General features: G+C 32.5%; 1 protein-coding gene and 1 non-coding gene across 2 annotated transcripts in view; one reads left to right on the forward strand and one right to left on the reverse strand.

Moving 5' to 3' along the window:
- The window catches only part of LOC145291448 (dynein axonemal intermediate chain 3-like), an 89828-nt gene extending 64702 nt beyond the window's left edge, over positions 1 to 25126 (reverse strand). Inside the window, exons 1-6 of the mRNA XM_080137308.1 lie at positions 24994 to 25126; positions 13253 to 13292; positions 12289 to 12358; positions 8859 to 8924; positions 6757 to 6941; positions 891 to 1010 (exon numbers count right to left, since the gene is read on the reverse strand). Coding sequence (XP_079993434.1) covers positions 891 to 1010; positions 6757 to 6941; positions 8859 to 8924; positions 12289 to 12358; positions 13253 to 13285 — 474 coding nt within the window. The 5' untranslated portion in view covers positions 13286 to 13292; positions 24994 to 25126. The remainder of the gene's footprint in view (positions 1 to 890; positions 1011 to 6756; positions 6942 to 8858; positions 8925 to 12288; positions 12359 to 13252; positions 13293 to 24993) is intronic.
- A 202-nt stretch (positions 25127 to 25328) lies between these two features.
- Trnac-gca (transfer RNA cysteine (anticodon GCA)) lies at positions 25329 to 25400 on the forward strand. The gene has a single exon. It is a non-coding gene; the product is annotated as a tRNA-Cys (tRNA).
- Positions 25401 to 26886: the final 1486 nt, after the last annotated feature.

The raw sequence follows: 26886 nt of genomic DNA on the forward strand, positions 1-26886 counted from the left end.
CAAGAGACTTCTTCAAAAAGTTTGTTATTCATTTCAATTGGAACAAAAAAAAAAGGATGTTAGCACTGATGATATGGTTGATGGTTGTTTTGTTTTGTGCATAGCAACAATTTTTGAGTAATTAAATTCTGAATCAAGTCATTTTGGAAAAAAGTATTTATGTTTCAAATTCTTTTATATCTTCAGATATTTATTTATGATGTTTGGTTTGGTTGTTTTGTTTTATGGCATATCAACCCATTTTGGATTATTTAAAAGTTTTTATGCTTCGCCTTTGTTATATCTTCAAATATTTATTTATGGTGATGGATTTAATTGTTTTTAGAGAAAAGTGTTTTTGTTTTGAACTTTGCAGATCATGATTGAGTTTTGTATAGGGAAAACAAGAAACAATCACATCAATTTTTGGTGCATTTTGGGTTAGGGAGCCAGTATCTGCAGACAGCCTAATCTGGTAGCACCAGGGCGTTGGTGATAAAAGAAGAGAAGCTTGATTTTAAAGGCATTAAAACTATCAAGCCACTTTATTCTGATTGTACTAATAGCTTCAGATCAAGAATTCAGACAGACTTTAATGAATGTAATTAATTTTCTCAGTGAAAATTATAGAACTTAATTTAATATTTTCATTATATTTTTTAAATAAGAATTTTCATCCAACTTTTTTTATTTTATTTTTTTTTTTATTCAATTTTCACCCCAAACACGGCACAGTGCCACTTTGAAGCAGGGGACTACTATCAGGGACTTAATTAGCAGGATCGTTATGAAGGGAGATGAGTAAAAAGATGTTTGTTCACATTTCACTTTCTAATTGGATGAATCTTTTTAGTGTGATGACCTTGTTTTCATTCTATTTTCTTAATATTTCAAAGAATGGATTTACAGACCTTTGGTTTTCTTAAATGTAGCATCTTTTCTTTGGCCTCTTCTGTGAGTGCAATGCAAAAATTCTCCCCATATCGAAATTCATAATCATAGATGATAAGGATTTCTTCTCCTTCATAATCCTACAAGAGAAATGCAAATTCTTCATTATATCAATATCTTATATTTGTAGACATTAAATACCCTCTAATATGAAGGACACACTCTAATTTTAAAATATAACATTTTTAGAAAATAAAAATACACATCAGCGCTTTCACCTTCCTTATGAAAATGCTTTGTGAATTTATTGATGACAGAGACCATCTTAAAGAAATGTAAGTACAATTTTTTCTTTTATAATATACAGATAAAATTTACTTTCAAACTTTACATTTAATCCATAAGCAAAGAGTTTTCCACTATAACTGAGTCATTAAAATCCAGAGTAAGGCTTAAGGATAACTTGTTAAAGTTATCAATAACTGTCAGTCTGCTAAGAGTTATCTTCCTTGTACCACATTTTTAAAGGAATCAGATAGCCCTTATTCCAAGGAGTTATCTGCTCTTAGTTCTTTTCTTTGTTTTTAATTTCTGTATATGGTTATGTTATATCGTAGATTATATGAATAACAAGTCATTACTGGGGTTGTACAGAAAGGGTTTATTTAGGTAAAAAGGTACACACATTTCTAAGCGTCCATTGACAGCTTAGTACTAAATTCTGTCTCCCACGTGAGGAGAGTTTGCTTGTCTTTTTATAGATGTAACAGTCCATTCATTTGAGGGGTGTTGGATCAGTCCATTATATCACCTTCCTCCCAAGCTAAATTCTTCCCTAGAATTTCGCTTCACCATTTTTTTCTTTTTTGACTTTGTCCAAAAAATTCAGTTCTTTTTCTTTTTCTTCCACTTCTCCTTAAAATTTGCGTTTGCGATTTTTTTGATTTTGGAGAGTGACTTGTATTTTCAGTTACTGGTGCTTCCTTTTTTGGAGGCTCTATGTGAAAAATGTCATACAGTACTTCCATCGGTACTTCATTGTTTTTAACTATTTCAATATATCGGGGTCTGAGTTGGTTTATATGTTTTTTGTGGGAAAATGTCTGACCTTTTATAATGTAGACCATTCTTCCAATTCTTTTTGAGATTATGCCTTCTTCCCAAAAACTTTTCCCTGCCCGATAATTGTTGAAAAAAACTTTATCCCCGTCCTTATATATCTTGTATCGTCCATTATCTTTTACACTTTCTTTTACTTTTTTACTCGGAATTAACCGGTCGAACACAGAGCGCACTTTTCTGGCAAACATTATTTCCGCTGGGGATAAATTTGCATTTGTATTCGGATTAGGCGTTATCCTGTACACTGCTAAAAATTTCTGAAGACTTTTTTCTTCAGTGTCGATGTTATCGTTCTTTTTTAACGCTCGTTTAAAAGTATCGACAAATCTTTCAGCTTGTCCGTTAGATTGAGGGCTAAAAGTTGGTGTTGTGATATGCACTATGGCCAGTGACTCACAGTAGATCTTAAATTCTTGACCTTTGAACATGGTGTCATTATCACTAACAATTGTTTTTGGTACGCCAAAACGCCCAAATACCTCGTCCAACGCCTTTATTGTGTTTGCCGCTGTAGGATGTTTGAATTTAAAAATTTCTGGCCATTTTTGACATGCTATCTACTATTACCAGGTAATAATATCCTTTTAGAGGTCCTTCGTAATCTATATGGATTTGCGTCCATGGTATATCTGTTTTAGGCCAAGGTTGTGTCTTAATGGGCGGCGCTTTTGCTGCTAATTGGCAACCCTTACATAATTTTATCATTTTTTCTATGTCCTGATCCATTCCAGGCCAGTACGTATATGCTCTCATTAGTGCTTTCATTCTGGAGATTCCAGGATGTCCCATGTGGAATTGTTTTAAAATTCTCTTCTGTAATACTTGAGGTATTACCACTCTATCTGCGTACATTAGAGTTTCATCGCACTTTGAAAATGGAAAAACTGTTAATCCTTTCCTCTTCTTTTCTTTTTGTCCCACTTGTTTTTTTATCTTGTTAATGTATTCATCTGTTGTTGCTGCTTTCTTTATTTCCTCAAGTGTTACCGGAAGTTCCCTAACAGTATTTATTAATATATCTGTTAGTTCATTTTCTTCTTTTAGTGCAGCTATAACAGTTTCTTCAAGTAATTCAGTTTTATTTGGGATCAACCATCTGCATGTGCAATTTTGCTGGATGCTAGGTGTTTCATTTTAAAATTGTAGTTTAACAGAATCATGCTCCATCTTTGTAACCTATTAGCCGTATGAGTAGGAACTCCTTTTTTTGAAACCAAAAATCGATAACAAAGGTTTGTGGTCCGTTTCCAAGATAAAAAATCTTCCATGGATGAACCTATGAAATTTCCTCATGGCGTATACAATTGCCAGACCTTCTTTTTCTATCTGACTATAATTTTTTTCTGCGGGTAGCAAAACTCTTGAGGCATGAATAATTGGTTTAGTCGATCCATCTTTGAGTCTGTGTAGTAGCACAGCACCTAAACCGTATTCGCTCGCATCTGCTGCTACAATTAATTCTTTTTTCGGATCGTAGTGAGCTAGTGCTAAATCCGATAACAGACATTTTTTAATCTTTAGGAATGCTTCATCACATTCTTTTGTCCAGAGCCATTTTTTATTCTTTTTCAATAATTCGTTTAAAGGTGCTCTTAGTTCATGCATATTTGGGATATAAGAATTATAATAATTTGCTAGTCCCAAAAATGACTGTAGCTGCACTATATTTTCTGGTCTAGGCATATTTTTGATTGCTTCAGTCCTATTAGGATTAGGTTTTCTACCATTTCGATCAATCACTTGTCCCAAATATTCAATTTTGTCCATCCCAAAATTACATTTTTCAAGAGCCACTTTCAATCCATAGTTTGATATTCTCTCGAATACTTTGCCAATGTAGATTTTATGCTCTTCCACATTTTTACTTCTTATAAGGATGTCATCTAGATAATCCATAGCAAAATCCAAACCTGCTAGCATTGTATCCATAATTTGCTGGAACAAATTTGGGGCTACTTTTAAACCAAAAGGCAAACGTTTTAGTGAAAATAGTCCTTTATGGGTATTTAATGTCAGGTACTTAGCACAATCTTCCTGGACTTTTACTTGCCAATACGCTTCAGACAAATCAATTTTTGTAAAATTTTTTCCTCCGCTTAACTTCGAAAAAATTTCCTCTGGGGTAGGAAGCGGGTAGTTATGCTCCTTGAGACAATCATTTAGACCTGTCGAAAAGTCCGTGCATACCCAGATTTTATTATTTTTCTTCTTAACGTAAACCGTGGGTGAAGCCCATTCAGAGTAGTCCACTTTTTCTATTACGCCAATATCTTGAAGTCTCTTTAATTCTTTCTCTATAGTTTCTAATGCTGAATATGGAACCTTTCTTTTAGGTTTGAAAACTGGTTTAGCTTCGTCCTTTAGTTCAAATTTCACCTCCGTTTTCGTGCAGCAACCCAAACCTTCAGAGAATACCTCTTTAAAGTCTTTTTTTAATTCGTCAATAAACTTTCCTGTTAGTTTAGACTTTTCTAAACCCGCCAGACTTACTTTATTGCAAAATGAGCTTATGGGTTTTCCCCTTAAAAAGAATCATTAAGTCTATACCGAACAAATTAGAATTTTTCCCCGGTACGACATAACTTGGTTTTCACAGCATTCTCCTTTAGAGACACATTGGTAGAAAAATTCATCCTTAAATTTTAGTTTATTTCCAGACACACTTCTGGCAATTTTTTTTGTATTTTGTAACTTTGGAAACCCAATTTTCTTCCAAGTTACTTCGTCAATTATACTTATGTCGCTTCCCGTATCTAGAAGACAGTTCACATTACAGCCATTAATTTTAATTTCAATATATTTTCTTTTATCACACCTAGACTCATTTTTAGAACCAATGGTCTTTATTTCTGCTTTTCGCTATTTTCCTTTCCTGCATATCGTTGATTTATGGCCTTTTTTATTACATTTGTTACATATTTTGTATTTAAAGTAACAATCTTTAGTGAAGTGGTTTTTTCCCCCACATGTCTTACAGGATTTTTCGTGTGCACATTTCATCACCCTTTCCATTTTTTTTTTCCATATTTTTTTCTTCAAAATTTTTTCCTTCGATGCTTGTATTGTCCTGCTTTAAATTTAACAGTTTCTGACACTCTTCCGTAACTTTTTGTAACGTTATTTCTGTGTCTTGGTTCATAATGGATAATATCCTTGAACGAATATCCTTATCTTTAGAGGCTGTTAAACCTTGCACAAAGATTAGACTTTTAAACATATCCTCTTTGAGGTCTTTTAATTTAAAGGATTCACAATGAGCATTCATTTTCCCTGCATAAGTAATAAAATGTTCGTCCTCCTGCTTCGTGATATTTAAACATTTATAACGTGTATAGAATAGACTATCTCGTTCACTGAAAATGTTTGACAATATTTTTATTGTTTCACTAAAAGAAATCTCTTCAGGTTTCTTTGGCAGGATAAAATTCGTATACTTTGTATTTTCCTGAGATCCAAGTTTTTGAAGAAGAAGGATAATCTTCTCTTCGTCTGTCCAAGACTGACATCTCTTAGCAAAAATATTTTCTCCGAAAATATGCCGGAAAAGTTAACCCATTTGTCGGCTCGTATACAAATTCGGATAAAGAATTTGCTATTCCTTCAGGAGTGAAACGACAGTCTTTCTGATGCGTTAAAATACTCTGTAGTATTTCGCTTTGCTTCAATTGTTGTTGCTGAAGTAATTCCATTTGCTTTTGTTGTGCAAACAATGCCGATTGCATAGTTCTAGTGAATTCCGCTAATTGCTCCATGTTAAAAAAAAAATTTTTTTTTTTTTACAAAACCACACAATTAAACAAAAGATTCACTCAAATGTCCTATAAATTCAATGAATTAAAAGCACAATTTCCTTCCGAAGAGAAAAAAAACAAACATTTTCAGCCGAATAAAACTTGAAATGGACACTTCTTTTTTTTTTTTAAATGTTCTTTTCAAAAAAAAATGTTCGCTTCAAAATGTCAATTTCTCTTTTATTTAGGACCGTAACAGACTGAGACACTTACTTTTTAAATGTTGGCTCTGTCAAAGTTTTTTTTTTCTTCTTCATTCTTTGGATTTCTTTTGTTTTCTGCTCGTTAATCTTCTTGTGTGCTTTTTCCTTCGCTTTGTTTTTTAGTGAGTTTCGTTCAAATTCTTCATCGCCAGTTGTTATATCGTAGATTATATGAATAACAAGTCATTACTGGGGTTGTACAGAAAGGGTTTATTTAGGTAAAAAGGTACACACATTTCTAAGCGTCCATTGACAGCTTAGTACTAAATTCTGTCTCCCACGTGAGGAGAGTTTGCTTGTCTTTTTATAGACTTAACAGTCCATTCATTTGAGGGGGTGTTGGATCAGTCCATTATATCAGGTTACTTTGGCTAGTCTCCTTACTGTAAACCTACAGTAACCGCCTTGTGCATGTGTTAAGGAAAAATATGTCTATGTGCTTTTATTGAATTTATCTTCCAATCTGGAATATGAAATCTACTTAAATTTTGATTTGATTGATTTTTTAATTCATAATTAACCATCACTTCCCCCTTTAAACAAATCTCAAAGAAACGTCTTTGATGACGAATTCGACACTCTTTGTTTTGGCCCACAAATAGTTAATCTTAATTTATTTTTTGTTAATTTTCTTCATGGAATGGTTTGAGATGTGGTACATGTCAGGAAGAAAACTGGCTATACCCAATCAGGACAAATGCTATCAAAAGGTATAAGTAAGCAAGTCTATTCAATCAACTAAAAAGATTTTAAAATAATAATGTACTTACAGTTATTTTCTGTTTAAAAGGGCTAAAATCGGAGACAGCAGCTCTGTTTTTCATGTCAGCAACAATGTCTGCTTGTTTGAGGAGTTTTATTGGATTTTCCTCAGTCACATGTTCATCAATGACACATTCAAATAATTCCTGGGTCTGATTCAGCAATGCAATTGGAAAGCAACCTTCGGGAAGTGCTATAATCAAAGACACACATTTGAAGGATATTAAAATATAAAAGAGAAAATGTAATACCATGTGTAAAACAACCAAATTTTGAGTAGAGCAAATTGTAAATTGTATATTGGGAGGATCATTTTGAGATCTGGTTGAATTGCAACACTTGAATCACAGTTCATTGCTGATTTCAATTTTATATTGGAAAAACTTATGTAGGATCTCATTTTAAACATAATACAGCATAATCACTAAGGCTATGACACCAGAATATTCTTTTCATTGTTTTGACTCTAAAGTATATATCTGACACAACCGAGAACCACATCATTCTATATAAAAGCATATAAGAAATCAATGGATACACAGTCGAGAGTCCAAACAACAAAAAGAATATGCTCTTGTCCTAACCCTAATAATCACAGTTGTAATATTTTTGGCATAAGAGAAGAGTACGACGACAAAGATTTTGGCAATTCTATTTATAACCATGCATGATGAGAATGAACCAATCAGATACCAGAATAACTTTATAAAATATGCTGAATCTTTTCGAATTCTTCAATGATATCTTTCTGTCTAAAATCATTACATTTTTGCTGATCATGACTCGATTAATTCTTTGCCTGGAAAAGCTTCTCCAACCATGTTTTTTTTGTTTGTTTTTTTGTTTTGTTTTGTTTTGTTTTTTTTGCTTGGAACTACATTTGTTTATTTTAAAAATGATTTCACATTAAATTCTTTCTGCATTCATTTTCCTCCTTTTTTCTTAATTAAATATTAGCATACTAAAATATCAAACAATGTTTAGAGTTCTCGTTCACTAGTTCTCATTAGATAACTGAAATTTATTCACATTGAGCCTAGTCAAGTTCTGTTATCACTAATGTCTATAGTGTTTGGCAAATTTGCCTACAAATCAGCTTTAAAGCTTATATAAAGGTAAAAATGCTGAAAATTATATTCATTTTAAAAAAAAATACGTTTCATATGAATTTAAAAATGCTATATGACAACAAGAATACTATTTTGTATAAAATGTAAAAAAAAAAAAATTTTAACTATATTTTCTGCATGTGGTACAAGTATACCAGAATAATTTATGATCTTAAAATTTTAAGAAAAATATTAATTTAATTCAAATATTTCAGTGCGTATTTGTAGATGAATTGTGATTGTAGATGAATTATATTTGTAGATGAATTATATTTGTAAATGAATTGTATTACTTGACAAATTTTATTTGTTGATGAATAGTAGTTGTGCACAAATTGTTGGAGGTGAACTGTGACTGCAAAGAAATTGTAGATGAATTGTATTTGTAAATGAATTGTAGATAAAGTGTAATTGTAGACGAAATGTTGAAAATGAAATGTGATTTTATGTATTTTATCTGCTGATAAATTGTGATTGCAAAGAAATTATTGGAGGTAAATTATAATTGTGATTCATATCTCTTATACAAAACAAACATTTTTGGCATTATTTTGTACATTATGTTTGCTGTTGTTGTTGTTGTTAGCTCACACACGATGCAAAAGTAAACACATACAACTGTCATGAGTTTTAAAGCTTTTATTTGTTTTGTAATGATTAAAAATCACAATAACAGTTGTTAGTTTGATGTTGAAATTGTTTTTGAATTGCATTTCAAAATGAATTGGGTTTGTAGGCAAGTTGGATTAGTAGACAAATGGGATTAATACACAAATCAAATTTGTTGATGAATTTTATTTGTAGACAAATTGTATTTGTAGATAAATGGTATTTGTAGACACATTATTATAAATGAATTTACACTGAACGAGAGTAAATGACTGACTACACTCCAATATTCATAGTTTGATGCTTGAAATGTAATTCATGTTTCAACATACAATTCTTACATTGTGTAGAAATAAAAATACAAAATAAATATTTTAAAAATTCTTTGTTACCTTTGTGACCTGTTTCAGAAGTGACATCTTCGCTTTCGGGTTTAGCCTTATCTTTTTTCTTTGGATCTAAAACAAACAGAGAAAAATATAAAAACAACTTCAATCAAAGGAAAATACTTTTATCACAGAATGTATATTCTATGAAGGATTTATTCAGTATTTTTGGATCGCTTGCTTTTGGAATTTTCATCTTTAAAATTTAAATTTAATGTGAAAACCATTTTGCTGCCCAACTCCCCGACCTAAGTTATCTCCCTATAAATCTGGCACCTATCCAAGTAACCACTTAAGCTTCAGTGACTAAAAAACAACTCAACTCAAATGAAAGGGAAATAACGATACCATATAATTTACATGGGCCAAGCAAAGTATATATATATATATATATATATATATATATATGATTACTTAATTTAATCCCATAAAGTAATATACGAAAGTATAAATTTAAGTATTCACTTCAACAGTGCTCAATATGTAGGTAGAGCTAGGTAGTAAGTTATAAAATATATATGGCAATTAAGCTACACAGAATACATGTTTCATCCACGCTAGGATTCATCAGGCTTATGCGATGAATCCTAGTGTGGATGAAACGCGGAATATTCTGTGTGGCTTAATTGCCATATATATTTTAGAACTTACTATATATATATATATATATATATATATATATATATATATATATATATATATATAATATAAAGCTGAACGTCTGTATGTGTGTCTGGTCAAAAATAGGCTCCTATATGGTTGACTATTATAGAAAACTGATCACATATAATGATAGAAGATGGATCGAGACACAGGAATGGGTATGTTTGATCTGGTGTAATGATGATTCATTAAAATTGTGGGGTCTGCGTACGTGCCTGGTCCACAAAGTATGGAAATAAAAAATTTAAAAATTAAAAATAAACGTTTACAAGTGTTTTTGATATAGATGTACATAATAATACTTTGATAAGTATGTTTTAACTTAAATAGGGATGGTATAATAAAATTGTGGAGTCTGCGTTCGCGCCTGGCCTCCATAGAATAGAAATAAACACAAACTTTAATAAAGACTTTTCATATTTATCTGCGTAAGTATACTTTGATAATTATGTTTCAGTTTGAAGAAATATGGTATAATAAAATTATGGGGTGTTCGTTCACACCTGACCTCCATAGAATGGAAATATGTCACAAAGTTTAACAAGATTTTTTTAATATAGATCCACAGAATATTGTGATGAGTGTTTCAGTGTGAACAGGTATGGTATAATAAATTATGGGGCTTATCTATTTTATTTTTACTTTCATCATATTTTGCTTTAGTTTTGATACCCCCAAATTCGAAGCTATCTCTTTACAACCCTTCCTTTTCATAACCTATCATACTTTCATAAATCAGATTCCATTTTCTGTAGGCTGTTTTTAAACCCAGCCAACGACAGGTACTTTTTCTAGTATATATATATATATATATATATATATATATATATATATATATATATATATATATAATTAGTTATACATTCCATTTTTAAACATTTCCACATTTTCTGTCACCCTGCCATTTAAAATGACATCGTAATGTCCAGGAGGTAGTGAAATCGTTTTAGATTTTAATCTTTTATTTATTTATGCATTTTTAAACTTATACAGAAAAAAGAAATAAAATTTTAGTTGTGAAAGAGACAAATCTTATATTCTTCAAGTAAAAAAATATGAGTTATTCTCCTTGCTAAATGTTATTTTAGAGTTATTAGTTAAAAATCTTTCATATTATCAGATTGTTCTGTTAAGTTTGAAATAGCGTCTTTATCACCAAATGCACATTGAATGGATGCACCTAAAAATGTATATTCTTGTTAAAATGATTATGTTTTGGTGTTGATTTATTTGTGTGTTCTATATTTTCGGTTAATCTCCTTTTTTCACCCTATACTGTCTAGAAACATTTAAAAAAAAAAAAAAGAAGTTTTTCACATAATGTAACATTATGACACCATGACTGGAATAACATGTTGACTATCAATTTTAGTTTTATGAATTTAGCTGAAATTAATTATGGAAGCAATATATTAAAAGAAAGAGGTGCTAACACACTTTTGAATGTAAAGTGTAGAAAAAATATTGTTTTCAGTTTTCTTATTTGAAACTGGCGATTTAAGGTGCAAAAACTTTGTTTATAAAACTGTGAAAGGCCATATGTCTCACACTGAAGTGACACCTGTAGAATTTTGAATAATTTAGATTGAATTATTAAAACAAAACTATTTAAAATTCATTTTTAAAAGGTGAAGCATGAGTTTCGGAACACTTGTAGATAGTTAAGTGTATATTTTGGATCACTGAAATTTGAAGATTGGTCAATTAAAAAGCAGATTGTTTGTTGTTGATGGTTTAACAAATCAAAAAAGTGGGTGGAACTGTTCATTTTTCAGAGTTTGTCCTTAGTTCATGAATTGGATTTATCATGGACATAAGAGTGTTTGTCAGAGGTCCTAACATTAGGATACTTCCCATTTGAAGTAAACATTGAGCAAATATTTAAAAATAAAAATTGGTGTCCAGCTTCCTCAAGCTATCCAGCACATCTCTTAGGTTTACTAATAGAGGGCAGCTTCTAATAACAAATAAGAAGCCGTTGACAATGATAAAAATATAAATAAAATATGATTAAATATGGGTAGGCTGAAATCCAAATAAAAAATGTCTCTTAACCTGTTTATATACTAGTCAGGAAGGGGTAAGCAACTATGTAAACTTTCCTATCTCTGGAAGTGGCACTTTAGTCATGGCAGAGGCCGACAAAAGTGAGTCATCAGGCTTTGATAAAAGCAGGTGTAAGCCCCCTATCTCCATTATATATAATAATTAATAAAAAAAGACACAAAGAGATGGCCTGCCACAAGATCAAGGCAAATTGAGTGTCATGTTGGACCATGAGAGATAGAAATTGCAAACCTACCAATTATTCAAATCTCTGACTAAGTTATATGATCTCCAAATTCTGTGCATGGACACAGAAAAATTGACAGAGCAACCAGTCAAAATGCATGTAGTCATCATAACATAGGACCACATGTCCATAAAAAATTCTGTATGCATAAATTTAGAATAGTTTTTTTAGCCCTAAACATAAATGGACACATTTTAAGAACATCAATTTTTATTTATTTATAATTTTTTTTTTTTTTTTTTTCATAATGGAGTCACCACTTATTATGGCCTGAAACTGCTTGATTAAATTCAAATTGCAACGTTAATAATATAATTGAATCAATATGGTATTTGATTTTTTTCTTTTTTTCTTTTCAGAATATAACACTACTAAAGAGAAAAATTTGGTTATTCTTTTTTTTGTTTGTTTGTTTGTTTGTTTTTCTTTGTACAATAAAAACACAGCATCAGTAATTGAAATTAAAATTAAATAACTTACTCTTTTTTTTACCAGCTGATCCAGGAGTTCCACGCGCTTTTGATGAAGATGGTTTTGAACCTTGTGGAGTCTTTTGGGATAGAAATATAGAATAACAGTTAAAAACAGGGAACAATGCTGGAAGAGAGCAATCAAAATTTTTTAAATATGATCCACAAATTTCTAGCTACTGTAAAAATATTTTTTTGGCATTTTCTATTTTTCACGATATGAGGAATCGGTTATTATCTAAAATTATCCCTATATTAAGAAACAAAAATGAAGAAAAATCTGTATGATGTATGATGAAACCAAAATATCAAATTCTAAAAATTATATAAATTGATCAAGTAGTTTTATTTTTATAAAGAAAATCATTTATAAACGATTAATGGTAATTTGCATGCATTACAATATAAATCTTGCAAGTTTGAATTATAGTGAATTATCTCCCTTTGTTTTTGTTTTTAGATTGCTTTCAAAATGGCGAATAAGGCAGTCATGTTTGGTTACTCATAAAATTTGATTATTTTATTTAAATAAAATAACTTTATCAACTGACGTGATTTTTGAAATATGATATTTTCGTTTCATCACAGGTACATATACCATACAAATTTTTCTTTATTTTCGTTTTTTAATATAGGGGAATTTCGAACAATAACAGAGGAATCTGGTAGCACTAAAAAATGGAGTTGCTTAGTGAATGTGAAGCACGTTTTAAAATTATGTGTGTGTGTGTGTGTGTGTGTGTGTGTGTGTGTGTGCGTGTGCGCGCGTAATTATTGCACCTTGTGATAATGCCTAAATTATATACAATATTGCTAAATCTTAGTGTTATTAGTTGTATATTCCATACATATATACATTTTACTTGAACACACATAAACATAAAAAAGAAATAAAAAAAGCAATGAAAATGAAATATCTACCAAATGTGATAGTTTTCTATTTTCAAAAAGCAAAATGTAAAATCTGTACTAACCTGTTTCGAAGGTGAATTCTCTTTGTCTGACATTTTCCTACTGAAATAGAACAATAGAGATTGAGTATTTCGATAAAATTGACCAATCAATATTAAGTGTTTCAACCAATAAAGATTGAATATTTTACAGATTTACTGATTTTGTTGCTGATAGAATAGGGTTCTACAGCTCAACTATAAAAAAGTCGAAGTCATCAAAACCCAGAATTTCATTTAAATTTAATCCCAAGTCCTTCATTGAATATTATTTTGCTTGTAAGTCAATTAATCTCTTGTGATCACTGTATTAGTTTGCTTCCAAGAATTCACACAAGGGACCATCAGTTTTTTTACCATGAAACCCTTCTTGATAATAATTATTGGAGGAGAGAGAGGGAAAAGAGAAAGAAAGACAGAAAAGACCGTTTCACATGGTGGCCTGAAGCTATTCCCTTAAAGGACATTTTGGCTGAATCTGTAGCGCGAGCCCTAATATCGGGCTGGATATCGCGCTATTGAGTCCCCACAACAATTACCACAGACTGTGGAGCACAGTTTGAATCCCACCTGTTCCAGGAACTTACCAGGATTTTAGGGATCAAACGTATTTGAACAACAAGCTATTACCCAGCTTTGTACGGGATGATAGAACATGTCCATCGACAATTGAAAGCTGCCTTACATGCTTACCCTGACCAACAGTGATGGAGCGAATACATACCTATTGTCCTTCTTGGCTGTCGTGCAACTATCAAAGAGGACCTGGGATACTCTCCAGCCGAACTTGTCTATGGAGTAACTCTATTGCTGCCAGGTCAGATGCTGATCCTGATAGAACTAGGATTGTCAGATCCAGCTCTGTTTATAAACAGACTGCAAGCTTACTTTAGTAAGCTCCCACCCATGAAATCTAGGAACAGACCATAAAATCTTCAGTTCCCAAAGACATTTCTTCATGGACACACGTGTTTCTTAGAAAAGACTTGTGAAATCCCCTCTAACACTGCCTTATACTGGTCGTTATCGCACTTCTAAACTTTTCACCCTGGATATTAGGGGCAAAAAAGAAACAGTATCTGTTGACAGTGTGAAAAGAGCTTTTCTTGACTTAGAAACACAAAACACACATATCCCACCTACATTCACACAGCAAACACCTGAAGTGAGCATGCAGGATATCCCAAGAAATGGACTTCATTTTCTCGTAGAAAATCCAAGGTCCCTCTTGCAGTGTGGATTGAAGTATTATCCTAATGGAATAACCATTCATCCCCACACAAACGATGATCCTTCACCATCAAAGATGTTTATTGTACCATGCTAAACATAACCAGCTGCTGTCTGACGACCCTACACCACCTGGAGCTCCATCGTCCCTCTGTAAGAAAAGGCACCCCATACCATTACAGACCCTCCACTACTATGACGTGGGGAAAAATTCAATGGGCATGTTTTTGTTATGCCAATATCGCTGGAAGCCATCAGGACCATCTAAATTGATTTTTTCTCATCAGAAACCGGACTTTCTTCCATTTCTCTACGTCCCGCCGTGTACATTGGCCCCAAAAAATATGCAAATCTTTGTATATTTAAACCCCTGTAAATTCGGTTTATTTAAAAAAAAAATTTTTAGCTGGAACTTTCTATTCTCATTACCCCTTTATATATTCTTTCTTCGGCAACATAAACTTCCAGACATTACGTTGCCTTGTGTTCTGTATTTTTCTAAAGACTGCTACCTTTTTATTTTTCTTCCTCGGCTTTTCGCCTAAGCAGGGGGTGATGTAGCAGTTAACAAACTATTTACTATAAGCGGATCAATGCCTGGTGCCAAAGTGATTCGGCCACACTGACCAATCGGTTGGCAGGGCTCATTGATTTGAGCTGTCCCCTTAAGGACTATTTTTAACCATTTGGGATCTCGGCTGCAATCGCCAGAGAGACACCAGCAAGCAACCTATACAGACCTCTCACACTCACCCCTCCCACTGTTACTTGTTGACGACTGCAGTCTGATGGCAGACGACACCTTCAAACAGATATTTACACTTTCTTTCTTTCTCTCCACTTTGAGATACAATCTCGCCTTTTTTAAATAAACCTTTTATTATTGTTTTGTTAAAAGCATTGTCGTTTGGCCTTGTGTTTATTTAAGTAATTATTAGGAGAGAAATGCACAACATTTCCCTCCTACAAGGGAGAGAGTGAGGGTGGAGAGGTGATATTTAATAATATACATAACAATTATTGACCTGACAACTAAAACTTTGTGGATTTTGTTTGCTTGTCATATGACACTATGAAGAAAAGAAATATACATATTTGTATTTGAAAATAGATGATGTCATAAAGAATGAATGGTAATTATGAAAACCTGTGGGCAATTATGTTTGAAACACTTGTTACTTGCAAAAGTGCATATTCATGCATGCACGTTCCTGTATGCACAACAGTGCATTAAGACATGCACTTCTTACCTTTACTACCCCACACTAGCAATAGTGCATAATCACACACACTACTGACTTTAACCTCAGTCTTTCAACCACTCTCCCATACTCAATATTCATTGTCGCAAGTATTTCTACCCTTTCTTAGGCATAGATACAGACTGGTAAATTCACATTCTAAGCTAGCAATATCTTTGTACATCTTTATCTTGTTTTCAACACTGCCATTTCAAGACATAAAACCTTGTCAAATGTGTTTCAGTGTTATTTCATTGTTACTTCACTATCTGTAAACAATAACCGGAAAATGGTTACGTCATTTTACCGCCTCAGAAGGTATCTAACTCCTGATGCAATTTTCTATCTGTATAAGAGCCAGATATGTTCTAAAATGGAATATTGTTGCTATATCTGGGTGGGAGCTGCTCGAAGCCCTCTATCCTGCCTTGACAAAGTTCAAAACCGGCTTTGAAACCTAGTAGGTGATACTGTTTTTTCTTCCCTGTAACCTCTTTCCCACAGAAGAGATGTTGTGAGCCTGTGTCTGCTCTATCATTATTTTCATGGCAAGTGCTTGTCTGAGCTCCAATCTATGATCCCTCCTTGCCTAACTTTCACAAAAATACTTGTCTACCTACAATGACAAACAATAGTTCCCCCCCCATACACACATAGACACCCTATCACCTATTAAATCTAAAAACAAATACCATGAACAAAGTTTCTTTCATAGAATTGTTAGTCTGTGGAACTCTGTTCTGCTGGCCTTCTTTCCAGCTGATTACAATATGGTCGTCTTCAAGTGCAATGTTCTTATTGAGTCCTCACCCCTAAATAATCCATTTCTACCCCATTTCCACCACTAACTATTATACGTTGTTGTCTCAGTAACTACCATATGCTCATTAACCCTCGAGTGACCTTCGAACCTTGATAAGTAGTGAATCTCATGTAAAAAAAAAAAACAATAACTTTGTCAAGTGAGGTTGGATCAGCCATCAATCGACATTTTTAATCAGTCAACTCTAGAGTTTGCTTCTTGCACATAACTACATTCCCATCTCTACAGCGGATGAATAACTTCTGCGAGATTACTTTGAATTCACCTCACCTCTGCATACTCAAAGCTCATTGCAAATCTGTTGATTCTTCCTTGCAAGAACTGGTTCACACCGGAATTTCATCCACAGTGTAACTTATATCAATTAGAATCTGGCTGAATATAAGATGTGAATTTACTGCCTGGACACTTCCATTTTTATCCTGTCAGTGTACAAACACTTAAAAGCGCCACTTGAAACCTTCAACACTGCTGACAATTAAACCACACCCACATGGATACTGGTTAGCCAAATGTACTCCGAACATGGAACACTTTGCAATCACAAAGAACATTTTTCAATTTTCAGCAAAAAAAAAAAACATTCTGCACTTATCAACAAAACAAAGATATTTTTAATCGCATTGAATAGTTATTTACTCTGTTGTTGCAATTGGTATTTTAATTCAAATGTATTCTCATGTGTTGCTACAACCAATAAAGTATCTCTTTATTTTTATTGGTTAAAAGTCTAAGTAGGGGGTAATGTAGCAGTTAGATTACAAAAGATCTATTTTCTCTTATATGTATATGCACTCTCTTACATAATAAGTTGCTATTTAAGTGACAAAAAAATACAGGCATATCCAAACTTGTGCATTGATACACAGGCGACTACTAATTTCTGTAGAATGCTGAATAAGCGCCAAATGCATTCGTTTGAATTGAGACTTCAGCATAGACAAATGTGGCATATCCTCTCACCTGTTGTCATCATCATAGTGATGAGAGGCAGGAATAAACTCAAGACCAACAACTGGAATTAAATTACATTTCTACTAAGATGCCTGTAAACCTAGCAACTCAACTTATTTACATTCCTGTATTTTTGCTTCGGTTAAATAGATAAGATATTTATATTACTGTAGAAAAGACGGTGTTTTACTTTGAACTCTGGTGACCGTTTCTTTATTTCATCTCAGACACATATGTAATAGAACATGGATATGCGTATGACAGCTGTGTTTAAATGACTGAGCCATGTGAAAAGTGATGTCCCGGCAAGGAAAAAGAAGAGGATCGTAAAAGGAGGAATGTATGCTCATACCGATGAACACGATCACGTTAGAGAGATGATTAAGTTCAGGATCATGATCACGATTGAGAGGACAAAAGTCAGAGACAAAGGATCATGATGACATTAAAGAGGTGAAATGAATGCCTGTTGTTTCAACAGAAAAAAGTGAGTCGAATGATTCCTTGTTGTTTGTTACCTTGCGATGCTGTCTACATGTTAACACATATATAAATGTGTACTGTGTTACACATACAGACATGGCTATCTTCTGCCTCTATGCTTTCAATAGACATTAACATGCGAAATTAAAAAAAGCATTGTTATATATTTATTGCTAGAAAGAACACACAGATTAAATGGATGCATTTTAAGAATATCAGTTCTTATTTTTCAATAATTTAAAATTTTAATGCCAGAAAGATTTTGAAAAAAAAAAAAAATAAATAAATAAAAAATAGAAGGTTGTTTCGAAATTTTGCTCAGAGAATTACTGCAAAATTATTTGATAATTTAAATGGCTGGCAATTAATGGTTTATTCTTATTACAGCGATGCTAGTTATTTAGAGTGAAATAATTCTCAACATGACTCCCAAACAATTTATTTTTTTACTTAGACCATGTTTTAGTAAAATAAATAAAAATAAAATGTCACTTGTTCTTTATATATCATCACCATCAGCAACACTTGTTTCTGCTTTTTTCTCTTTTCTTTATCATATCTATCTTACTTAGTATATCGCTAGAGAATTCATGTCTTATTTATTTATTTACTTATTTTCAAATGTTGTAGATTTTACAAAGAGGATCAGTTTCCTGGATGTAAAACTTTAAGACCATCACCAATATTTTTCCTTTTTTTCTGTGTACAATTATTGATCATTTCAGTTAGAAAATTCCAGTGTTTTTTTTGTTGATTTTTTAAATATTTGAGATTTTAGAAGGAAGGGAATCACTTTCCTACATAAATTTAATGTAAACTGATCAAGCACTTTACAACCATCACCATTTTTTGTATAAAAAAAAAAAATCCAAATGTAAAAAGAATTTTGTAGTGAATTGCCATCATACAGACGAATCCACGTTTTCTGAACAGTCAAAGGGAGATAACTAAATCAAAATTATTTTCAAGAGGTCAGTTCTAAGAAGAACGCCACTTCGCCATTTAAAACAAATAGTGTAACGTTCAATGCATACTCCATCTCAAGCCCGTGTAAATAATATGCAGACTAATTTTTGTCTTCGCGCATACGAATACCAAAACAGGCCAGACCTTTTGAGAATGTTGTGGTCTCGACTATAAATACCATTTCACAGGAAGGACAACCCAGTTAGTTAACAACATTCTTTCCTTGCTGCTAGCTCTATTAAAAGTTTGCATCATGGATTTTGTGCGCACCAGGATTAACACATGTGGACGATTACCTTACCAGGAATTTCCACCTTACCAAGTAACTATGAACAATTTTTTTCCAAATTTTTTTCTTTTATGCTAACACAGAATTTATTTGAAACTATCTTCACTAAATATTTTAATGGTGAATGCTCTGATGAACAGATGAGCACTTGTACCCTCTCGACAAACCCAACAAGCAGCTAAATCCCACTCCTACACAGTAGAGATACCTAGGTGTAAGAAAGCCTTGTACTCCAATATTTTCTTCCCCAGAACTGCTAGACTTTGGAACTCCCTTCCGGGATCCTGCTTTCCCAATTGTACTGACACGCAGAAGTTCAAGTGAACAGACATTTTGCTGCCCACCTCCCTTCATAATATCCCTACAACTTATGTCTTAGATAGTAGCCCTCTACTTCAAAGTTGCATTGTGCCTTGTTTGGGGTGAAAATTTCATTAAAAAAAATATATATATTTCGGGACATTTTCTAAAAAATATGGACTTTAATTAGACATTGATGAACACTATATTAGCTTCATAATGGTCTATACTCCACCTCTATATCAAATAATTACTGTCTTAAATAAAAATCATTTTTTCATGTATGTAAACAAGGTAGTTCAGGTTGACTGCTATTTGATTTATGTTGTTCTTCAGTGTTGCGAATCATTTTCATGTTAAAGGTTGTTGTTGGCACCTATTGATAATACTCTTACGACTGGTGACGTCGACGCCCCCCCCCCTTGCAAAACTGGTAACACCCCATTACTAACATTTTATTCATGCATTTTTATAAAGGTTATAATTAATAAACTTTTTTATTTTTATTTTATGATAATAAATGAACACATTAGGTAGGCTATAATTTGTAAATCTGTTGAAAAAGAAATTATCTTAAATTCGTATAAAATATTTTAAATTTTAAAGACGGGGATCACTTTCCTATATAAATTTAACATAAAATGATTATTCACTTTATGATCATCACCAATTTGACCATTTTTTTAAATTTTTTTTCCATTGGACACTTTGCTATATTTTTAAATATTTTTTTCACATTTTTTTTCTTTAAAAAGTTAAAGCATTGCCCATAGAAGCTTTTCAAGTCATAAGAATGTGTCAATATGTTCGTTTACCAGAATCTGTTACATGAGCAAAGTAGTGAGTATGGGGGTTCATGTGGGCATCGTTTTGGGGAGTGTCGGAACTTGAGAGCAAAGGCATGGATAAAGCACATGTATTCAGAGGACAAGTGTTTCCAAAAAAGAAACTGTTTTAAAGTTATGTAATGAATTCATAAAAAGTGTTATGCTAAAACCAAAAACTAATCACACGCTATTCTGTAAAAGTATGGTAGTTGTAGAAATTAAAACAACAGCAAAAAAAAAAAAAAATGATCGGTAAATAACAACCTCCTCAAAAAAGTGGGTTCTTTTTCCTTATTGTAGCGAAATTCAGGTATTTTTTTTATGACCTGCCCCAGCATAGTATAAACACCTCCAACCACCCCATGTTAAAAACGGCTTTCAGAATACCCCCCCAACTACTTCATGTTAAGAATGGCTTTCAGGGGTATTTATTCCGAAAGCTGTTCTTAACATAGGGAGGTTGGAGTACTTATAATACACTGGGGCACGTCGTAAAAATTTACCGAAATTCAAAAATTGAAATATTAAATTTCAAGTAAAACCAAGGAATTGTCACGTTGCTAAATTCGCCAAAAATTTTCAAAAAAGCCTTTTGTTACGATTCTTTCTGTGCAGTGACTCGCCACATTAAAAGTGTTTGTGCAAACAACATTTCGGTTCCGCATACATCCGTTGTTTACACGCATGCAATTTCCGCAAACACAAAACTAAAACTGGTCTTGTTTCGCTGATGTAGTTGAAGTCACTTTACCTCACAGGGATGTTGTGTTTTTCATCTAATCGGATTGCGAGGAAAGCAAATTCCAAAAGATTTTTTAACAGCCTTTGCTGGGAGCCAGTTTGTTCATGATAGAACGGGCAAATGCGCAAAAAGCAGTCAGTTGAGCCCAGAGTTGAAGTCGCACCAGCATGCTGTAATCACTGACTCCGTCGTTTTTTTCCGACGTTAAACAACCAACATCATTTCGCACGTGTCACACATCTCAATTCTCCACATGGAAGTACCAAATCAGTGAAAATTAACATTTACCCTTCTCATTTCATTTTGCCTCAGTCAGAGCAAGATTTCTCTTTCTCTCTGTGTGTGTCTCTCTCTCTCTCTCTCTCTCTCTCTCTCTCTCTCTCTCTCTCTCTCTCTCTCTCTCTCTCTCTCTTTATTTTGCTTTACGCATTTAATTCAAAATCTATCAGACTAAATACAAATATAAATATAGAGTCCTAGCGACCATACAAGTTACAAACATTAACTTCATTGCCAAAATATTCCTTTCCTGAACATTTTAGCTTTATTACATTCATGACTCTCATGCTAAATCAGCACACGCACACATAGAAATACGTCAACACAATAACATCATTATCCTTTCTTTCTGTTTATTGAACTTTTGAAATCGTCTTCACCTTAATGCTATTTCTGACAATCTTTTTCTTTTTCTTTTTTGTTAAGGGTTGAGAAACATTTATCTGTGCTCAAATCACGACTCTGATACTGGGCATCGGTGAATGTCAACCAAGTCCCTACATCTGGTTTCTTTTTTCTTTTTTTTCTTTTTTTTGCAAAACTCAATTTTCAGTAATTGTCTTTGAAAACTATTTTCATTAATTATTAATTTTCTACTTTATCGTTTTCGTAATTTTTTGATGTGTTCATTGCTGTGATCTGACAATATAGTAGATACCATTTGTTTCATTTGAAATTCAATATTTCAATTTTCGAATTTTGCTACAATAATGATCAAAATCAAAGTGTAGTATCTGTTCTTCAGATGCTGCACTTCATTTTCTTGTTCTCTTTCGGTGGAGGAGAAATCCTTCACGACTGAGACAATTTTTATCTTTGTACCTTTTCTCCACGTTAAAAAACGACCCTGGTGTCTAACTCTGTCCCGTGGGGAGGCATAGTAAATAGGTACAATCATGAAGACAAACCAAAAATTGTTACTCTTGTAAAAAAGAATAAGCAAAAAAAATGGCTGTATTTATTTTCTACATTTGGTTTCCATAATTGGCGATGGCCAAGAAATAGATGATCATTTTGCATTAAATTTATATAGGAAAGTCAGCAGCTAATCTAATATCTAAAATATTGGAAAAAAAAAATTCTCTAACAAAATACTCGGTCAGTTTTACATAATTATATCTCATAGAATTAGCAAATCTCTCGGCGGAGGCTACCTTTCTAGGGCAATTGCTCTTGACATATCAAAGGCCTTTGATAGAGTATGGCATAAAGGTTTTCTTCACAAGATCTCCACCTACGGTATAGCTGAAAATGTCTTCTCAATTATTAAATCATTTCTCTCTGATAGGTTCATAAGAGTAGTGGTTGATGGGCAGAAATCAGAAACCCACAGTATTAATACTGGAGTCTCTGAGGGGTCTATCCTGGGCCCAACTCTCTTCCTAATCTACATTAATGATCTTCCAAATCACATCCTTACATCATTCGTAGACATCTATGCTAATGACACTACTATCTATCGTAGCACATCTAAGACCGTAAATGACCAAGTTCCCTCCGATTCTCTCTCCTCTTATCTTGAGCAAATGGTACAATGGGGACAGAGGTGGCTTGTTACTTTTAATGCATCTAAAACCAAGCTTTTGTCTTTACATCATCAACGCTCTGATCCCCATCTGGCATTAATTGAAATGAATGGCTCTCGTCTTGGGGAGGCCTCATGTTTTGACAAGCTTCTGGGTTTGACCTTTACTCCTGATCTGAAATGGAACACATGCATTAAATCCGTTGCCAAGGCCGCTGAAAAAATGGTTGGGATCCTTCTATCGATCTAGTAGATATCTCACTGCTGATGCAATCCTCTATCTATATAAGAGCCAGGTACGTCCAAGAATGGAGTACTGTTGCCACATCTGGGCAGGAGCTGCTAGAAAGGACTTATCCTGCCTTGACAGAGTTCAAAATAGACTTTGTAGCCTCATAGGAGATGTCCTTTTGTCTTCCCTGCAACCTCTTTCTAACAGAAGAGATGTTGCGAGTTTGTCTCTGCTTTATCGTTATTTTCATGGCAAGTGTTCGATTGAGCTCCAATCTATGCCCCCCCCCACTCGCCAAACTTTCACAAGAAACACCCATCTAGCAGAAAACGCCATCAATAATTTCACCCACTCTTTATCTGTGCCTAAACCTAAACGTAGATTCCATGAACAAAGCGTCTTTCTTAGAACTGCACACCTATGGAATTGTCTTCCATTTTCCTGCTTTTCAACTGACTACAATACGATTGTCTTCAAGTCTAACGTAAACAAATTTTTGATGTGCCGTTCCATATAAGTTAATAAATTTACCGATTTCCATTACTAACGATTACTATATTGTTCAATTGTCTACTGTACACTCTTTAACCCTTATCCTCGAGTGGCCTCTTGGCCTTGATAAGTGGTGATGCCTATGTAAAAAAAAAAAAAAAAAAAATGGTCAAATTGATGATCATCATAAAGTGGGAGATCAGTTTACATTAAATTTATATCGGAAATTGATCCCCCCCCCTCTAACATATAATAAAATAATTGAGAAAAAAATTCCATAAAAACGAACCCGGAATTCTCTAGCAATATGCAAGGTAATTGTATAGATAAAAAGTAAAAATGGTCTGTAAAAAAAAGTAAAAAATAAAATAATGACTCTTATTACTTGAGCGCCAATAAAATAAAAAGAAACATTAAAAATGCTAAATTATAAGCTAACAATTTGCTCATGAAATACTGAAATGAAAACTATACCAGAAAATATAGTCTCCATCTATATACAATTGAAAAAAGAAGCTAAGGAAGAACGATAACTCAAGTTCATAATTTTCTATTTAAAGAACACTAAGAAACCACTTTTAGGGGTAATTGCAAAGGAAACATTATTTTACTATTTTATTTTTTTTGATTATATATTTAACTTTTTTTTTTCTTTTTCACTCTACCAACCTATGTTTTTGGCTTAGTTCGGTTCAAATTCTGTAGAGGCATCTTTTTTAATAAAACCAAGATTTAGTCATAAATAAATAAATACAGAAATAAAACACGTTGTTTGGAAGTAATTCCGAAACTCTATCGTAAATCTATTTCATGCTAAATAATTTGGGTGACTGAAATAGGAAAAATCATAATTAATTACTTTTTGAAGAAAAAAAAGGTGGATGTTTCTACAGATTTTTAACTAAATTTCTTTCTTTCTTTCTTTTTAAACCTTAACTCAACCCTAAGTTTTAGATTTAATTGGTTTTGTTGCAGTTCAAATTCTGTAGAAGCACCCAAAGTGTGTTTGTTTACAATTCAATCGTCGTCTTTTTAAATTCGTTTTTAAAGTTTCATTTAAAAAACAAAACAAAAAAACAAAACAAAAAAAAAAACGTCGACTGAACAGTTTGAAAAGGTAATTTTAAATTACTGTTTAATTTGGTTTTAATAATTATAAATTTTAATATCGTTGCAAATTTTAAGATTAATTCGAAAAACAAAAAACTCGCAAAGCAAATAAAGAGAGGGGAAGGGAGAAGAAAGAGCGAAAGAACGAGAAATAAATAAAGAGGTTGTGTTTCCATCAAAGTAAAAAAAAAAAATACATACAAAACAACGTAACAGACACGAAGAAAATATTCTGTCTTTTTACAAATAATAAAACCCATTTATATACTTACATTGTAAAAAAAGAAAAAAGCGTTTTATAAAGATAAATGATTATTTGTGTTCACTGCTTGTCACTTGTCGTAAACACAGTTTCTAACCAACAACATCAGGGGCGGTGTCAACCATATTTGTTTGAATTTAGACAATTTACCGTTTCCATGGTGAATGTAATTTATTTAAAAATCTTTAAATATCTTATTTTTATTAATAGTTCAATGATCTAAATATTAATTTTATTATAATTAATAACAATACTATATTAAAGAAATTACAAAAATTTTAATTCAAAATAAGACGGCTCTAAATTGTCTTCATATACGATAAAATAAGAATTCAGTGTTACCGTGGGGGTATAGCTCAGTGGTAGAGCATTCGACTGCAGATCGAGAGGTCCCCGGTTCAATCCCGGGTGCCCCCTTTGGTTAACGTGACACACGTTATTAATTATTTTATCTTTTTATTATTATTTTTAATTTCTATAGATATAAAAGATGTCCGAAATAAATTACGTATATATTCATTCAGTATCTTAATACTGAGTATTCCTAATTAATACTATGAAGTAGTCTATGACATCACACCAAACCTATGTTCATGTTGTTAAATATAGTGCAGATGCTGAGTCCGTTAATAACCAACCAAATTTGACAACTTTTTATTGATGTAAGCTGCCCTCTCCCCAAGGAGGAGATAATGCCTGGGAAGATGATCTTACTAGACTACTTTCTCTTCAGGAGAAGATAATTTTGGAGGGCGGGCTCATGACAACAGAGCAGGTACTACATTGCCATCCTCACTGAACTGAGCATTGAAATTTACAACAGTACATTAATAATTACTAACAGGACCTGGAAATTCAACGCAATGAGAAATATATTTAATCAATAAACATGTTTTCATAAAGCTGATATTTTCCTGGAGAGCACAAATTTTTTTTTTTTTTTTTTTTTTTTTTGTGGACAAAAATGCAGTAAATAAGAGTTTAATAGCATTTTTATAGAAAATAGTATCCATTGTATTTTGAATATAGAACTGACCCAAATAAAATAAATTAATAATTACTAATAAATACTTAGAAAGTAATATTGTGCTACATAGTTCAATACAAAGAATAAACTCACATCATAAGAGACAATCTTTAATTTACTCCTTCAGTCCAACCAACACCTCTTGGCAAACAATGTTTTTCTTTATTTTGACCTGTTTCTTCCAAATGTTCCCTTTTTATGTAACGTTTTGCTGACTTGTTCCTTCAGTGAAGAACAGTTGCACGTCAAAATTACTATGATCTCCTTTCTCATGTCATAACAACAATTATATTATTATTATTATTATTATTATTATTATTATTATATTCAAATACGAAGCTATATCAAAGGGAGGTCACTCTTATATTTTTGTCAAGGGTTGCCAGACTGACCTTTTTAAAAGCAAAGCAGTTTAACCTCCAACAATTGCCTGTTGGCTTTTTCAAAGCTAAGTGTGTGAACTAAGAAAGAAACAAGCAGCATATATATATATATATATATATATATATATATATATATATATATATATATAGATAGATAGATAGATAGATAGATAGATAGATATTAATAGCAAATTTCTGATTTCAGACAGTTACCAAACTCCATTTGTAATAGACATATGTATTTCTTGATAATAATGATTTTTATTCACTCTTATTCATCTTCAGTTCTGCCTTTGAATATACGTACATTTGTTTTTTCTTTACGTCTATTATAAAACATGGTGTCATCAGCAAATATTCCAATCTTAAAAACTATTTTATCAAGGAGGTTGTTTATGAATATCAGAAATAATAAAAATCCCCAAAATCAATCCTTGAAACACACCCACATTGATATCATATTATTTAGATGTATGACTATCAAAGACTTGGA

This window comes from Euprymna scolopes, chromosome 2 (genome assembly GCF_053919585.1).
Source record: "Euprymna scolopes isolate OS-2025 chromosome 2, ASM5391958v1, whole genome shotgun sequence".
Taxonomy (NCBI): Eukaryota; Metazoa; Mollusca; class Cephalopoda; order Sepiida; family Sepiolidae; genus Euprymna; species Euprymna scolopes.